This window comes from Pyxicephalus adspersus, chromosome 6 (assembly GCF_032062135.1).
Source record: "Pyxicephalus adspersus chromosome 6, UCB_Pads_2.0, whole genome shotgun sequence".
Lineage (NCBI taxonomy): Eukaryota > Metazoa > Chordata > Amphibia > Anura > Pyxicephalidae > Pyxicephalus > Pyxicephalus adspersus.
Window position 1 is genome coordinate 36163168 of NC_092863.1, and position 18276 is coordinate 36181443.

The window sequence follows — 18276 nt, forward strand, 5'->3', positions numbered from 1 at the left end:
TGATTTCTTCTTACTTCATCTGTATTCAACGTTATCAATCACTTTTAGTTGTTATGCGTGTAGCCCAAATCATGGATCCCCATGTCTAGGATCAGCAGCTGAAGGGTTCCTCTAGAGTTTGATAGGGATCATCCAGAGGTTGCTAGAGGTTCCTTGAGCAATGATCAGTTTGTGCCCTTCAGGTCAGTTTAAGTGACACCAATGATCTTTTGGCTATCTGTAAGAAAGACATTTTTCCCACTGTCCACCATGTTAATGTACTGGGAGCTGTAGATAGAGTAATGATAGGAGGGGTTCCTTAAAGACCTAAAAGTTATTTCAAGGGTTCCCCCAAGGTAAAAGGCTGATCTAAATTGTGGCTTAAATAAAAAAAAAAACTAAGTCACACGAGGTTCAATTTATAAAAATGAAGCCACCAGGTTAAGTATCTTTTACAAAAAAATGGTGCTAATTTTTAATGACTTTTGAAAATAACACGTAGCTGAAATTAAAGTGCATTTGGTTGATGTTAAAATATTGTAAATGACCTTTTTGTATTTTGCAAGTTTACCACTAGAGTATGCCAATGTTCTAGCTGCAAACTATTGATTGTTGCTCTGCCCCCTATGCTCTTTATTTTCCAGTGTGGATCAGCACTAATTACTTTACAAACCTCAGAAGGAGGAACCTAAAAATGCTCAGACATCAGCGCAGCACACAATACACTGTGCTTTGTTTTCTTCCAGGGTGAAACAGTGAAAATTCTGGTTTCGTACAGGAATATTAAGCCCACGTGCCACTCTGTGCCCGTGGACAGGACACTGGCCCATGACAGGCTGCCGGAGTCGTTCTATAACATGGATTGGGCAACTGTGGGAGTACGAGACCCCCAAAGTGATTGTGGTGAAGAACCGTCATCTTGGCACCATCTACAGATTACTACAGCTTCTAATCATTGTGTACTTTGCATGGTAAGTGACTGAGCATGTTGATTAGGAAATACTGCAGAAAAACTTAATACTGAAATACTGAACATAATGACAAAAAATGCAAACATTTATGACTGGCTCATGCATCAAGCTATTTAATTTGTAAAAAAAAAAAAGTCCTCTAGAAGGAAATATTAAACAGAACTGTAACACAGTAGTACACCATTACCTGGCATTGAGCTGTGCCCATTTTTTGACAGGTATGTGTTTGTGGTCCAGAAAGGGTATCAAGCACAAGAGACTGGCCCAGAAAGTGCTGTCATCACCAAAGTCAAAGGGGTGTCTATGTCCAAAGCTCCTAGGGGAGCCAAGAGAATCTGGGATGTAGCTGAGTATGTGAAACCCCCCGAGGTAAGATACGTCTAAGATACTTGGCTTTTACCATCAAGCCACTCACAATTATCTATCTGCACCCCAAAATCTTTCTGAAAACACTCTTTGGTCAAACATGCATGTTTCTGTCTATAAAAGAGAAACATTCACCCCAAAGTTCCTCATCCAGGGTCATGGAGGTGCCTACAAACTTACAAATACTTCCTGATCCCACACTAAACACCCAAATCTGGGAAATTGTCTTCCAATACCTATAGACATTTTGATAAATTTGTTCTCATTAATAATAAATGCCTTGTTGTTTTACATTCCAAACTTTGGTGGAATATTTTATCATGACCAATAATAGTGTAATTGTAATGGTGGTATAGGTTGTGATGTTATCAAATCTGTGATGTTGTAGTGACCCGAAAAGTTGTGATGGTGATAAAAAAAAAGTCCTGTTAAAAGACAATATGGTTTAATAACTAGTGTCAGTCTATTGAATTTTCTCCTAACATCTGCTCATTCACTAAGCCAGGTAAAAACTCTCAAGAGCACAATCTACTTACTTACTTACAATCTTACTGCTTATAGACAACCTTAGGTATGCTGGGAAAAATATATTACAGAAAATGTTAGTATATAATTCATTGTAGACATGAATGGCATAGTTGTGTTACATAGTATCAGTTAACCCTTAGCACACTGCTACATAATTATATGTATGCCCTTTTCCCAGTGTTAAAACATAATTACTCATTTTACATATTTTAGTAATTGATGATCTGACCAACCGAGCCAAGGGCTTTTTTATGTTTGCTTTGCCCTACACATATACCTAAATTTGAAGGTTGTACTTTATTTTAAATAAACATAACAAATATGTAGTGTATGGGTCATTAGGATAACCTAAAGTACTTCCTGACCAGCAAAAATAAAATGCTTTGCATCTTGAAAGTATTTTGTACCAAATGTGTGACACAACCCAAAATTTTTCACCAAAGAGGAATGATCTGTTTAGGATTCACCAATCCCTGGAAATATATACATACATTTGGCAAAAGTTTATGTGTTTTATCTGTTTTATTCAGGGGGGTAGCATCTTTACCATTATAACCAGGACAGAAAGTACCAAGCTCCAAACTCTGGGGACCTGCCCTGAGGTAGGAGAATACCTGCATTATATAACAATATGTATAATATTTGGGGGAAAAATATATATATTGGAATGTCTTTATTGGTGAGATAAAGTAATATAGAAAAAAAATTGTAAAATTGCTTTTAAAAGAGAGGAAGTAAAAGTAGTAAAACTACGATGCCAAGATGGTGAAAGATATATCAAAATATAGAAGACAATGGAAGTGTGAAAGTTAATTAAAGAGGGCAAGGATGGGAATCCAAAGCGTTAACATGGATCCACATACAGTATATGACTAAACAAGCAGACATTTTATAGATGTGCAGACATTTTACAGATCTACCAGATGTGCAGATTTGGGCATCTGCCATTAATGAAATGTAGGGACACTGGACAATATTTGATGGAGACATGAGGGACACCACATTATTTGTGGTTTGCAATATGTTTGCAAGTTTGTTTGCAAATTTATGGTCAAAAGATCTCAAAGAAAAAATCTAACAAAATTTGATATATATATTTATATTATTGTCCTCATTGGAGGTCTACCCTGATTACCCATTACAGAAGTTAAATAATATTACTTTTCACTTCTATCGCTGCACCATCTTCTTACCTTTCGGGGTTATCAGGTTTCCTAAGAAATGGTGTGACGAAATACATAAATCAAATCTATCTTCCTCATGTTACATAAATCAATTCAATTCACTTGAAAGAGAAGGAAGTGATGCAGTTGTGAGGTCAGTCACTTCTTAGATCACCCGCCTCCTGTTCTAGAATAAAATGCATTTTGGTGGAAGTATGAAGTCATATTTCCTTCCTGCAGGATTATGTGATTTATCGTCACCCATGGATTTTTCCACATCTGTAATGAGGAAAAATGTATGATCAGACTGTAGCACCTGGATATAATTATCCGTTTTTACTTTTATCCTCACTTGCTCTCCCCAATCCACTCCTTGCCACAGTGACATCTTCTATTTATATGCGCTTCCCCCACACTGCAAACTAGTATTCAACTTCACAATAAAATTCAAACCACAGGTATAACAAGAGCCTGTGTCAATGGCGTTTGGGGTTATATGGATGACATCAGTTAGATAGTTCTGAAAAACGATACCTAACTTCATTCTTCTCCAGCCGCTTTAGCTGTCATTACTCTAGCTCCTATACTTTGTGCATATTTAATTATGGTGCTCTGTAAATATTATTTTACAACACCCCCCCCCCTATTCAGACACACACACCAAGCTGATACTCAGCTGTAATACATTCTCTCACTGCAACCCCTGTTTTAGAGAGAAATGGGAAATACTCAGTTTTCCTGGATAGAAAATGTTATTTGATGTTGTTGCTGTTCTTCTTTATCACTCCTGTTTCTTAAATGGGGTAAACTTTTGCTAGTATACATATATTTTATATATGTTAGAGAAATATGATCTATAAGATAGGGAATGGGTTTCAGTGACATATAGTAGTTATATTTAGATTTTATCATTTGCTTTATTAAGCCAACAAAAGAGTTGAATCTGTTTAAAACTTTTACTAAAGTTCTAAATGCTTATATGTGTGGCTAATAAGAATTACAGAGAGCATCTGGGTCTGGAATTTATAGGTGTCTTAGTTAATATTACTTTTATTAGTTATATAAAGTCAGTTATATAAAGTAAGTTATTAAATCAAATTTATTTTTCAGAGTAAGTCAGTAGTTGATGCCAGGTGTATCACTGCTGATGACTGCAGAAGTGGAGACGTGCATGTACTGGGCCATGGTAGGTTGACAGGCCCACAATGGCCTTCTTTTAATTCTCTAGCTTTACAGCCTATATAGTATTGACTAACATGACCTCAATCATACATGGAAAGTTCAGACAGGGAGCTTGTAAATCAATGTAGTATCATTTTATTAATTTTCTTATGTAGATCCCAACCTTTACTGGTTAAAATTTGCCTTCTTAAATTCCTTAATTCATGAAATTATAAAGAGGGCTTAGGTATCGTCTAGCATGGGAAAAGCTCTTTTCCTTTGTTATTTTATTAGAAATAATTGGTATATCAAACAATTAATATGTCTAAAATGGATTTGTAATAATTTAAAAGTCATTTGTATTAATGTCCAAAGTTTAGGTTAATGTGCATAAAATGGTGTTTTTTTGCTGACATTTCATTTAATGTATGTGATTTCAGCACTGATATCTCATGTTCAGGATCCAGGTTACAAACTCTTTACAACCCCTCTTGGTGCAGGTTTTGTGGAGTAACAAATCTTTAAAGATCACAGTAGAAACTCTAAAATTTTCTTCAGTTTATAATAGGTTACAGTACACTAGAAGGTTGGCAGGCTGGCAGCTTGAAACTTGAATTTCTCTGCAGTGTCTTGTGAAGGCGTGTTTTAATAAGACCTTTAATGGTTGCTAATAATTTTTAAACAATTTAATGTCCATAATCTAGACTAGAATCTTGCACTTAAACCTGACTCTTATACAAACATGTCATAAGAACTATATTAGATCCATAATAATCTAAAGCCACTACAGTATTTAAAGATGCAGAGTTGCAGAAATGTGCAAATGTTAGGTAGATTTTATATTGTCAATGAGAACAGGGAGAATGTTTTGCTGTTGCAAGAGTCGGTTAGTCAAAGTTCAGGTATCTTCCTGTGTAAAATACATTTGAATGATTTCAGCTTTGTGATTTGGTAGGTATACAGACAGGACGCTGTGTAAGTTCTACTCGTGGATCATTAAAGACCTGTGAGATCTATGCATGGTGTCCACTAGAGGATGAAACTGTGACTAGGTAAGTGATAATTCTAAATTCATGGTTAAGGTGACACATTGGCCTTGATTTATTAAAGCTCTCCAAAGCTAAAGAAGATCCACTTCTCAGTGAACCTAGGTGATCCAGCAAAACAAGAATAGATTTCCTAAAATGCATTTTCTTAGCTATTTCTAAGCAAATGTATTCAATCCTGCACCCAATTAATTCCAAGTTTGCTGGATCACCCAGCTTCACTGATGAAAGTGTATCTTCTCCAGCCGTGGAAAGCTTGAACTAATCAGGCCCAATAAATGGAACCGCAGCAAAAGTGCATCTTGGAAGGATTTTCATGCACAGAACAGTTTTAAATGTCAGGAACAATAAGTACACTACTCATTATAATCTTGACACTGCATTAATAAAAGGTCATGTTCATGCAGTTATTCATTGACAAACACAAAATTAACGGAATATGCAGGATATATTAATGAACTTAGTTTTGAATATCAATATTTTTTTTTCTGGGTTGGCCACCGTTGGGCAGATAAGTTCAAATTACTCATGAACAATGTTGACATATCTACTTATACACTGCCCCTAACTGCACTTAACTTTGCAGACTTGCACTTGCATGATTAAATACTTTTGTTGAGAGATTGTTAGGAGACACTCATCTGGTTGGTGATGCAGTGCTGTGCTCCACCAAAAATACACTACCCAGTTTATGTCCAGTTTACAGCATCCCAACTTCCCTCCAGCTGTGCAGATTCCACCTGAGATGTATCTTTGTCAGCATCCCCAGTACAGACAAAGAGGCTGTATGCAGCTGGAGATGATTTTAGAGTATGAGCTGCAGCCAATGATCAGATTATTTACTGGCTACAATCCTGCCCCTGGCTGTGAGGACTGTATAGCTTCTCAGCTACCAGTCACTAGTTGCCCGTTATAGCACTTGACTGACCTGCTATAGTGACTACTGGCCGGATTACTTGTTACAGTCTATTTTCTGGCCCTGTGATTGTTTGCTGTCCGGACCGACCTTTGCCTATAACCCTGACTCTGCTTTGTCTCTACCCTTGGATACCTTGCCTCTGCTGGACTCTCCTTTACTGAGTAATCTGTGGATCCCCTGGTTAATGACTTACAGACTATCTATTCTCCTATTGTACTGTATTACCTGTATTAATTTTGTGGGCTTCTGGTCCTTCATCAGTCCTTTTCTGAGTTCATACTTTGCACAGAGAAGCCCTGAGAGTAACTGTGTGCTGGAACAGCACAACTAGCCTCCCAAGCCTGAGTGGGGATTTGCTATAGATGAAGAGTGCAAAGTTAGACTGGGAGATTGGCGTTTAGTGAGCACTGGCGCTTGACCAGGGGCCTCATAGAGTTTTTTCTGAAAGGTTGTGAAAACTCTATAATAATATAATAAGTGCTTTTAGTGGCCCCACAGCTTATTACTGACTCATAGTAGTCCTATCAGATCAAGTCAAAACATTTAGGACTGTCTAGGACTACCCTAGGCACTGCCGACTCAAGCTGCTCCACGGCAAAGTAATTATTGAATTGTATAATTCTGTTGAAATACGCTATTGACCCATGATATAATTAAGATAAATCATAAAAGTCATAAATGTGGGAATATAGTTCTATCAATATATAAATAGAGGATAATCAAGTGAACTTTCCAACAAACTATACCATGCATTTAAGAGTGGTCTTGGGCTTGATTTTGTTTAGAACATTGGGGGATTACATAAAAAAGTAAATGTATCCCACATTTTGGATATGATGTGGTATAATAAAAAGCAGTATAATATTTAGCAAATAACATTTAAACACTTAATAAATAAAGCAAATCATAGACAAGTTATTTACTCCTTTTATAAACAGAAAATCTAAAAAAGATAAATTGAACAGCTGTTAAATTCAATAAAAAGTAAAGATAACAAAGCATTAAGTAAAATAATCACTTATAAACAGTCAGAATTAAAATGACGGTGACTTAAGTTGCCATGGATGCTGTACATAAATCTTTTCATTCATTCCTTTATTGTACGTGTTATTACAGTAAGGCACTTTATTTACCAGATCAAGAAGAGAATATAAGCACACATCCCACACTTTATTACATAGTTTGCTATGTTTTAGCACATTAAACATACATGTGGCTTTATTAGTCAGACAAGTATAATGTATTAAAGAGGAAACAATAAAACCCCCACAAGAATAAAAGAGAAATGCTCCCTTGTGTTGTCATGTAATTGATATTTCCCCAAACATCCACATTATCACATCCAGGAAACCAAGTCAACCGTTTCCCAGAAAGCTTGTTAACACTATTATTCTGGATATAGGAAGCGTCCTCTCTAGATTGATAGAAAAGGATTTTTCACATGTTCTATGAAACTCTTATCACCTCTGTCAGAGCTATAATTTGGTCAGTGCTATTCTGTATGTATTTTCATATGCTATAGATATATAATTGGGCATCATATAAACCCGTAATTGTTGATATGTGCACCATAAACAGTTCTCCTAACAGGTTAAAGTGGGTTGGACCTAGAGAAAGGTTCTTAAGAAAAGTTAGGGTTTGTTGGGTACAATGTTTACTTAGGCCAACAAAACATAAAAATACCCATGGACAAAAAACAGCAACAGAGTGGCACAATCCGATCATCATAACTTGGCCAATCATTTGTAATTATACTATGGAATCGGGCAGCACCTACTGCCAGTTTATCATTGAAAATACATTTCTTATGAAGGGGGTTCCTATAGGTTACTCATGAAATGTATTGATCATTTCATATGATTAACAATTTCTCTAACAGGAAAGATAGAAGAGGGTGGAGTTTGCATTGTTTTTTTTGGTGTACAGCTTTCAGCTTGTGTTTGGCTGCATTACAATTCTACATTTAGTATTATAGGCTAAGCAACCACCCAAAAATTAAAAACTGTATGCTTCTGGATTGTATGATTATACAGTGCTCACTTTCCTGTTCCCATGAAACTATATATATTTTTATGTTTTTGTTCTTAATCTTTTTATTCAATATATTTTTGATGTCTTCAATTTTAGTGAATCTCTGCAGGAGTTTGTCCCAAACTTCACTATCTTAATCAAGAACAACATCCATTTCCCTCAGTTCAGATTCTCCAAGTAAGACTATTTAATCAATGATTCCTAAACTCACTATTGCTTGTTCAAATCCAGTCCATATTATGGGTGTTATTTAGAGTGCTAGGTGAGGTTATTCCAAGGCACTTAATAGGAATTATGGAATCCGTTTGTTGCTGAGCTCCAGACAATAGGTTTACAATCTGGCTTTTTTGCTAATGGGGAAGCACTGCCAAATGTTAAAGTACAAATCAAATGATTACTATTCCATTTGTAATAGATGGATGCTTCATTGTGTCCCCAGAGTAAAAGCTATAAATGGAGACAACAGGGTGCTGGGTTTGCCTTCCAGAGAATGCCATGGCCACTGAGGCCTTCAAGGTTCTAAGATCTTTAAAAAATAAAAAATGCAAAGAGTCGGCAGCATTGGGGGTTCATAAAAGTACAGATGAGTGAAAGACTTCCTAAAATTTTAATTGACTTATTGTGTTATGTTTTAATTTTAGATACACTGTAGGGCTTACTGGATCCCTCATTTAAATGTAGTTTATTAACTGTAATCTCAAATGGAAGCTCTTGTCACAATGTAGGGATTGGGCAGGGGTAGGTAATAGACAATAGTGATATAAATTGAAGCATAAAGCATAGACATTAACAAGCACTACTATATATCTAGTTCTATAAAGTTGTGTTAACAGTCTGGCTTTGGTCTCTGTCACTCAGTTTCTCTTCCCTTCTGTTTTACAGGGGTAACATTGAAGGTGAAAATGCCCTAAAGAACTGTACTTATCACCCGACAAGATCTCCTTCCTGTCCGATATTCACCATGGGTTTTATTGTTAGAGAAGCTGGTGTCAATTTCACAGAAATAGCCTATAAGGTCAGATAACATTTTACTGAACACTTGTGTACCACAATAAAATCAAAGTGTAACCGATGACCAAATCCTGTTTTTCTAATATATTCTTCAATCCAATATAATAGAAAAACCTTTTTGTATGTATATTAAGAATATTGTTTCTTTCTACTTAAAAAAGCAATCAGGTTTTGTGTGGTGGCAATGAGTGCTTTACAATATTTACTTCAAGGTGGCAAACAGAAACTCCATGGAGTAACTGATTCATGTTTGAAAGTAGTGTATGCAGCCTATTTACTTCCATTCCAGCTGAAAATACAACTTTTACAATTAAGTGGCAATCCTATTAAAAGTATACATCATGATTTTTGATCACCTGTTCATACATGAACTGGCAAATGGCGATCATGTCAGCTGATTACCACTTTTATAAATGGAGCAGGCACAAATAATTCCTTTATTTCAGAGCTTTTCTGGGCATCAACATAATTGTTAACTTTACAAATGGGACCGATATGCTCCTTCTGTATCTTTTACACCACTTTTTGCTGTACTACTAGTACCTTTTTACTTTTTCATCATAGTAGTTAAGATCTAATATACTGAACCATTTGTGCAATTCTGCAAGTCATGAATTAGTATATTTCCATATAAATCTACTGCATATACAATTTTTGAATATTTTTTGTGGATCTAGGTTCACATCCAGGCAGATAAAATACATTTTAATAAATGGATATGCCATAAATAAAGGGAATTACTTTCTAAGGCAGTTTTTTTTAATGTGGGCTTTGTATGTACTGTGTGCTTTTGTAGAAATAAAAGTTTGTAAAAATTTGTGGGCATTTGTAGGAGGTCCATGTTTCTCATGTTCTGTATGAGTGTACAATCATCAAATGTAATTTATATATGTCAAAAAATACAATAACACCTCTTTTTCTCCTGATGCTTTTACCTGCTACATCAGACATGTAGATTGGTATACCCATAGTTAGTTCTCATGCTATGGTAATACCTTCTTGCTTGCCCTTTGCTTTCGGGGCTGCTGAAAGGGGTTCCCCAAAAAGTATCAGTGCCCAATTCTGAATGCAACACACCGATTTCCTAAAAAATGATGGCGCTGGAAAGGGGTGTAATCTCTGCTGACCTACCCTTGCATCCCTAATCATATGACAATATGAAGAACCAAAAAAAATGTAAATGACGCACACAACTTACATTGATCATTAGATTTGGTCTAATACCATATATCATTTTAGTTTTATGATGTCAAAGGGAACTGTAACCCAGGGTTCCCCGTCACTCTAAAACTACTGTGCTGCTGGGATGCCCACCACTTCCTAATTGGAGACTATAAACAGAGAAAACCTAAATCCTAGCAAACATATAAATACACAGTTGAAATACGAATATGCAGTACATATACATTTTACCTAAAAATTGTCATGTGTATATGACCAGCATAATGCAGACTGTATAAAACTGTTCAAACCTAATGCATTTTCATTATGTTTAAAAGGTTAATAAAGTATATATCTTTCTCTGTCTTTTCCTGCAGAGATTATTGTTGTTTGCATTATTTCTATTATTATGTTTAAGTTAATGCATGTGCCTTCTACTGCAGGGAGGCATTATTGGAGTGATCATTAACTGGAACTGCAACTTAGATTTACATCCATCAAAGTGCCGTCCACAGTATTCTTTCCGACGCCTTGATCTGCAGAATGATGTGTCCACTGGCTACAACTACAGGTTAGTTATTGAAGATGTTTTTATAACTATATTTATACATGAATTCATTAATGAGAAAACAGCAGCCTTTGTGTATGGAGTCAGAGAATTGAAGGGTGAGTTCTCTCTTACACAGCACACCAGCATTGGAGCAGCCTCATTTCTTAATCCTTGCCTGGTGGAATACTAGGCAAACACATGTTGTAGCAAATCTGAATGTAATATCATATGGAAACTCTTTAAACCTCAAGGAATATTGAAATCATAATGTGTGATTTAGCAGTCAATTAGCAAATTACCAGTTAGGGCATTACCAGTATTACCTTCCCAAAGTTAAAATAATAGAAGATACAAAACGTTCCTTATAGCAAAAAGTTCCTTGTAAAAGAGCCTTATTTAAATGACTTTACATGTTACACATACACCCTCTGCTTTGACTGAAATTGCTCTGAATTGCTCTAAAAGTTGTCACCTCACATACAAATGCCAACTAAGATATTTCCAAGGCATTTCCTATAAAAGGGAATATGGCTTAAGGGGTACTAAGTATGTAAGTAATAATAATACTAAAAAAATGAAATAATAACATAAATTATCTATTATTATCAATCTATTATTGATCTGTATTCTTTCTTCTCCTTATTATATCATGTTTACAACTTTTATTTCTGTCCCCTTGTTTCAAAACTCAGGTTTGCCAAGTATTATAACAGGAATGGAACAGAAACCCGCATGCTCATTAAAGTATATGGGATTCGTATTGATGTCATTGTTCATGGACAGGTAACTAAGCCTACAATTGTTTATACTGCATGTCTATATATCTGGCATAGGAAGTCTGTAGTGCACTGTGTGCATAATTTCTCTACTCTCTCACAATTATTCATATAATATATTACATAGATCCGACCACCTGTGACAAAGCAGATCCTTCTTTGTAGAAAGGACAGGTAATGTCCCTTCTGCAATAAATTAACTTTACATGCCTGATCACAAATTTTTAAATACACTCACCTTTCCCAGTTCTGTCGCAAGCACTGCCATCTTATTCTGCTCCTCTTCTGGGTTCCCAATCTTAGGCCATCTTGATTGGCTGGGCTGGGATGACATAACTGGACTTGATCCCGCACGCACTGTACAGCCAATGGAAAACATATTAGAAGTCAACTCTTTGGAATAAACAATACCTAAGTACTGGTACCTTTGTTTACACTGGAGTTTGTGGTATGGCTGTCTATGCAGATTTAGATGTGCCTTTCAGTCTTTGTCAGTAGTTCCCATTCTTTTAAAGGACTAGTTTCATAACAATAAAAACACAGTTTTCTAATCATTAAGCAGTATTTTTATTCAGTTCTAGAGGACAAAAGAATGGCCCCAATGTCAACTTCCTGCCTATAAGAAAACTACATGTTCCATGATTCCTTACATGGTATCATGGTGGGAGAAAGAGCACTAGTAGTCCCAACACTCCTTAGCACAATGTGGCAAATGAGGACATTCTAATCGAAGCATGAATTGAAGCCACAACCATTAAGCATATGTGGTTCTCTTCAAAGAAATAAGGTATCTAAAGGGACAAAATGAACAGGAAGAAGGAATGCATCATTACGACATAAAGCACATAAGTTTAATTTTTGTTTATTGACATTACTTACACTTTAATGTCTAATTATACACATGAAAATGAAGTATTTAAATTACATATTAAAATGTGTGTACTAGCTTATTTTTGTCGGTTATGACTCTCAGTCCACCCTTTGCAGTTGCTTCTAAAGAAATGAAAAGATGGGCAAAGACCCCAAAATGTAACTCTAGAGATAATCAAAAGTACAAAAACTATAACAAATCCTTCTTATATCATGCAGGCTGGAAAGTTTAGTCTTATCCCAACCATCATTAACCTGGCCACTGCCCTGACATCTATTGGTGTTGTAAGTATATACTATATCTCCTAAAATCTAGGTGCTTTAATGTTTTGTTAGCCAAAAGGTGACAATGAAGCTTAAATCCATAGAAATGGAATTTAATTTACTTATTGGGTCTGATTTATTAAAGCTCTTCAAGGCTGGAGAGGGTACACTTTGATCAGTGAACCTGAGAGAACCAGAAAACCTGAAATGAATCTGGTCCTGGATTAAAACATTTGATAACAAATAGCAAATTACTTCAGAAATTCATTCCAGGTTTGCTGGGTCACCCAGTTTCACTGGTGAAAGTGTATCCTCTCAAGCCTTGGAGAACTTTAAAAAATCAGGTGATAACTGTAGGAGTTATATGCCAAGCCAGACAGTCCCATTAAATGGATTGTATAGAGAATGCAAAGAAGCATCAAAATCCAATCATTTTATTTATGCAGTAAAAAGTATAGTACCAAACTATACCTTGAAACATCATGCATGTGTCGATGTTATTTGGCATTTTTAATGGGTAAACTCCTTTTATTTAGATAAAAAGAGGGGTCCTTATAATTTCTGTGTAATTTGTAATTTCTTTAATCCCATGTAATATTGTTTATATGTTCTATGAGATATGGCAAATGTTTTAGTAATACACATCAGCATTGATCATGTATATTACCATTAATCTATCACTTCAAGCAAAATAAATATTTAATGGATTTTTGTTTACTTGACTTTATATAGGGGTCAGTCTTTTGTGATTGGATATTGCTGACTTTCATGAACAAAGATCACATGTACAGCTTGCGAAAATATGACAAGGTGAGTAGATGGCATTATATAAGAACAGATAGCTTGCCACCAGATTAAGCAAATAGGAGCCTACTGAATTTTTGTAATATGTTAATCTGGTAGCAAAGAATAACATATTACAAAAGTTCAGTAGGCTCCCATTTGCTTTTGCCCTGAAAACATTGTAATGTTGGTTAATTTATTAAATATCTTAAGGAGTGGCTGTATCAATATTAGAATTAATAATATTAATCATCACAATCGAAATTGAAGCTTATGGTGCTCTTTGATCTGGGCTAAGCACACTATAAACACAGGAATATCAAGCATTATAATAACAAAAAATAGGAAGTTAGTAGTCCCTATTGGCAAGATATTATAGGGAAATTTATATTTCTTTATATACATTTTTTATTATATCTTGGAGTAAAAATAAAAAATTTAAAATGTTTTAATTGGGTAAATGTGTACTAAATAGTAGAATTTCTGAATTTTTAATCCAAGTCTCATAATTACAAAAGAATTACTGTAAAATAGAACAATGGAATTATCACTTTTGTAAATTTTATTATTTTTTCTCGTTTGTTTATATGTAAAGTTGAATCATTGCAGGTTAATGTTATCTGCAGTTATCAGTGCTTACACAAACCAAGAATTTACATTTTCACTATTCTGCAGGTCTGGAAATTGGAGGAAACCCATACTGCAACAGCTACCACAGCCAGCTCTCCGCAAGACTCTCCAGCTACTTCAGAATCTCTCTGTACTAATCATGACCCTCCATACAAAGACAGCAGCCCGACAATGGATAACAATATTCAGGAAAATGGACAACAGCAGGCATGGAGTGAGAGGACAGAGTCCCCTCCTGGGAGCTGATAATTTACACCAGATCTTCCTATTGACTCTGGAACTGTAGGTCAAAATGTTTTACCGGAAGACATTTACATTAAACTCAGGAAAATGCAAGCTATTTTGAAAAATACCAGAGCCATGTACAGCGCATTAAAGGCTGAATAGGCTGAAAAGACATTATAAACCCTAGGTGGAAAAGGGAACAATACTGCTGGTGGGAAAAAAAAATATTTTATAAGGTTTGGGGGATACATAGAAGAATAGAAGAGCACTGAGATGAGTGAGCAAAGTTGCTGCAAACCTCTGGGCTGAGAGACAGTAGTAAGAGTGTATTGACACACAGTAAGTAGACCACCAGCATTACCTGAGAGGAGATGACCATTCAATAATCTCTTTTCCAAACAATTCTCTTCCCGATCTATGCTCATTCCCAATAGGGCTGAATAAAAAAAATAACATAAATAGTATAGGGTAAAATAAAGCAAACCTGAGTAATTTGAAAAGTCATCACAAAGACACTCCATGGTAATTTTCTTTCTCAGTGTCATCAATTTATTATACTGTTCTGAAAATACTCCTTTGCTACTCTTCTATTTTTATCCTTTTTAGCAATTAACACATTTGCTTACGTATTTTCTGAGTTTTCTACCTCGGAATCACTCTTTGTCTTATATTCGTACATCGTATTTTTGCATTGGTCATTTTATAGTTTCCTGGCTTCATTCCCTTAATTTTTTTATTTTATTATACCAAGCAGCCATTTGCGTACTCTTCTTCTACTCTGTTCTCTTTGTTAAGTACTGGACTTCTCATTTCTCTGGAGACCCATGAGCAGGGAAGTAAAGAGTAATGATCTCTCCTAGTAGATAATAAGATTTCACAGTAATTATTATGAAGATTGGACTTTGTGGTCTCAGATCTACTTCCATTACCTCCTTATCTGCTCAGTGCTCGCTACCCTCCCCTTCCTTTTCTCCTCTCGTCTTACTCGAGGAACAAATGCTACATAAAGGTGCCTCACCAAATTATTATCAGGAGACCTTATAAGTGCTGAGATATGTCCATAAACCACTTATGAAGTTCCTTGTGGTATTAGAGTGCCCATATTGAACTTCCAAAATAATAACTCCTAGATGTCATAATACTGTAAATAAATTCTTTTTTCCTTAGATTCAACATGACGTTTGGGATTGTAAACACTGACAAGGTGAAATTCTTTAAAATGCAGTTTTGGAAACAACTATAATCACAGCGATAGCACATCATAAAGCAGACAGTTAAGTCATCAGTTTGTGGAAAACATCCAGTTCTATAAATAGGAAATAAACTTGTCATGTCAGTGAAAAAGCTTAAACATCACCTAGTAAATATAGTCAGATGAAAAAGAAAGTACACCCTCGGGTTTCACATATCAGGACATTAAAAATTCATTGGGTCTTTAACAAATAATAAATCTAACCTCTGATGTAAAACAACACCCAACAGATTCTGCCGCACCATTATTTCTTCAACAAAAATTAAGCTAAAATGGAGAAGCCTTGTGTGAAAAATGATGCAATAGCTTGTGGAACCACCTTTAGCAGCAATATTATGAAGTAATCATTTTATGTATGACTTTATTAGTGTCATCATTGTGGAGGAGTTTTTGCCCTCTCTTAACAACTTAGCTTCATCTCATTGAGGTTTGTGGGCATTTATGCACAGCTCTCCCACAGTCCTGCCACAGCATTTCTATCAGGTTCAGCTCTGAAGGTTTGGCTATGGCAACACCTTGATAGTATTCTATTTCAGCCATTGTTGTGGATTTGCTGGCATGCTTAGGATCATTGTCCTGTCCAACTTCAGCCAAGTTTTAGCTTCACATTTGACCCTAGCAAACTTTAGTATACTTTTGGGGCCCAGGTGACATGACTGCAAAACATGCCCAAATCATAACTTAGTATGATATGTTTGTGCTGGTATGCTGTGTTTGGTTATCACCAAACAGGCCTCTGTGCAATATAGTCAAACATCTCCACTTTGGAGTATGTAACCTCTTGAAAGGACATTGTTCCAGAAGTTTTTAGAGAGAAAAGGGTTTCTCCTTCCAAACAAGCCATACTTGTTCAGTCTTTTTTGAACAAGGTTTTCGTGAACTTTAACACACTAGATCTGAATGTAATTCTTGGCTTTTTTGAACACTGCACTGTCTGACTTTGTGCTTTCTACTTCTGAGAATATTGGCAACTGTTTAAAATGTTGTCCACATATTTCTTCTTGTAGGGGTGATGGACTTCAAATTGTTTGGTAAATGACCATATAATTATCCTTGATAATTATAAGGTCAGCAACAATCACTTCTCTAAGATCATTGCTGATGTCTTTCCTCCTTGGCAATGTGTTAACACACACTTGAATGCAGACCAGCAAACTTCCAAAACTTCTGCTGTTATAAAAGTGGTCACACTTGCTAAAGATCTGTAAATATAGTGCATTTAATGAGCAGCACCTGGCTGCTACTTACCCTCCTAATTGCGATGGAAATGGTAAGGATGTACTTAATTTTTAACACACTGCTTCTGCATTTGGAAGTATTCATTAAATAAATAAATAAATAAATAATGACACATTATAACATGCCATGTGTTGTTGTCCATCTCAGGTAAGGACTAGATGACTGTATAGGAATAAATGCCTACATTAAAAGGCATTCTTTGAGTTGCCTGATTAATCACTGGAGAGCTTAATTCAAAGCATATACAAACTGTAAAAAGCATAACAGTATTTATCTTTTCTAAAGTAATGGATTTATCATAAAATGTTAAACCTGGACATATGTAGAACATGACTAGTAGTACCCAGATTCAAGGACACTTCTGTCATGTGTTGATATATTTTACAAATCCATTTAATGGTGACATTCAGTAAACCTTTCTCCCATGTTTGTAAATCAGCACGGGGTCACTCATGAATATTGGATGGTATGCTCAAATATTCAATCTGAGGAGTAAATTGCTGCTCCCAGCCTCAGCAAAGCTTTCCACGTTGGGCTTGTATTTCTTATTGCACAATTTATTCTAAATAAAGACTGAATTTCCATTTTTTGGGGAAATCATCTTTTACTGTATATACATATTGTTTTGAGACATTGTTAACAATTATATTTATTTGCCAATAGTTGTTAAATACAGAGGAACATCTCAGAACTACAAGATAATTTGTTGGCAATGTGAGCAAATGGTGTAGTCAAGGTTGTTAATATGAACGTTTTATGATACAGTATCAGTGATGTAATTTCGAACCTTTGATGTTAGCATTAATACTGACGTATTGCATCACATAGTACTTTGACATTTTTGGATTAACAGAGATAATTGTGGATACCTGTCTAGTCTGTGGGCATATTCCAAAATGCAGACATTCAATTTAGTTAATTGTAACCTGATATTTACAGATGCACAAAAGAGGAAGATATTTATCAGGATAACTGCAGTTGTTACTAAACCACATCTGTATGTTTATAGAATAAAAACAGTAATAATTATTACCTTGTGGTGTTTTCTTTTATTCTTTGCATTACAGCAGCAGTACCTTACAAATAGTTTACTTTCTTTAAAGGCAATTTGTTTGTTTTGTAAAATGGACTAAATAGATTTTTGCAAATGTAGTTCTTTTATAGTTTGTTTTTCATATTCTAATTAGGACCCTGTGTGTAAGTCTTATGCATTCCATCAGTTGTGTTTGTTGTGGGGTGTGAGATCTATTGTAAGATGCCCAGGGACTTACAAAAAGTTTTCATTATGCAAGTTAAATGCAACTTACAGCACTGCGTAATATGTTGGCGCTTTATAAATCCTGTTTAATAA

General features: G+C 35.4%; 1 protein-coding gene across 1 annotated transcript; it reads left to right on the forward strand.

Annotated features, from left to right (window-relative positions):
* The first annotated feature begins 742 nt into the window (after positions 1-742).
* On the forward strand, positions 743-17944 carry P2RX2 (purinergic receptor P2X 2). The gene is made up of 12 exons (XM_072415258.1): positions 743-950; positions 1169-1319; positions 2375-2446; positions 4118-4193; positions 5124-5220; positions 8261-8341; positions 9047-9179; positions 10780-10907; positions 11579-11669; positions 12752-12817; positions 13529-13606; positions 14255-17944. Exons 1-12 carry the CDS (start codon positions 808-810, stop codon positions 14453-14455), a joined length of 1317 nt encoding a protein of 438 aa, XP_072271359.1. The 5' UTR covers positions 743-807; the 3' UTR covers positions 14456-17944.
* Positions 17945-18276: the final 332 nt, after the last annotated feature.

What these genes read in the sequence shown, in the direction of transcription:
- P2RX2 (XM_072415258.1), top strand. Translation starts at nt 808, where the DNA reads ATGACAGGCTGCCGGAGTCGTTCTATAACATGGATTGGGCAACTGTGG. An exon ending in TCCACTGGCTACAACTACAG is followed by an intron (nt 10,908 to 11,578) that starts GTTAGTTATTGA and finishes TTCAAAACTCAG; the next exon opens with GTTTGCCAAGTATTATAACA. An exon ending in GCTTGCGAAAATATGACAAG is followed by an intron (nt 13,607 to 14,254) that starts GTGAGTAGATGG and finishes ACTATTCTGCAG; the next exon opens with GTCTGGAAATTGGAGGAAAC.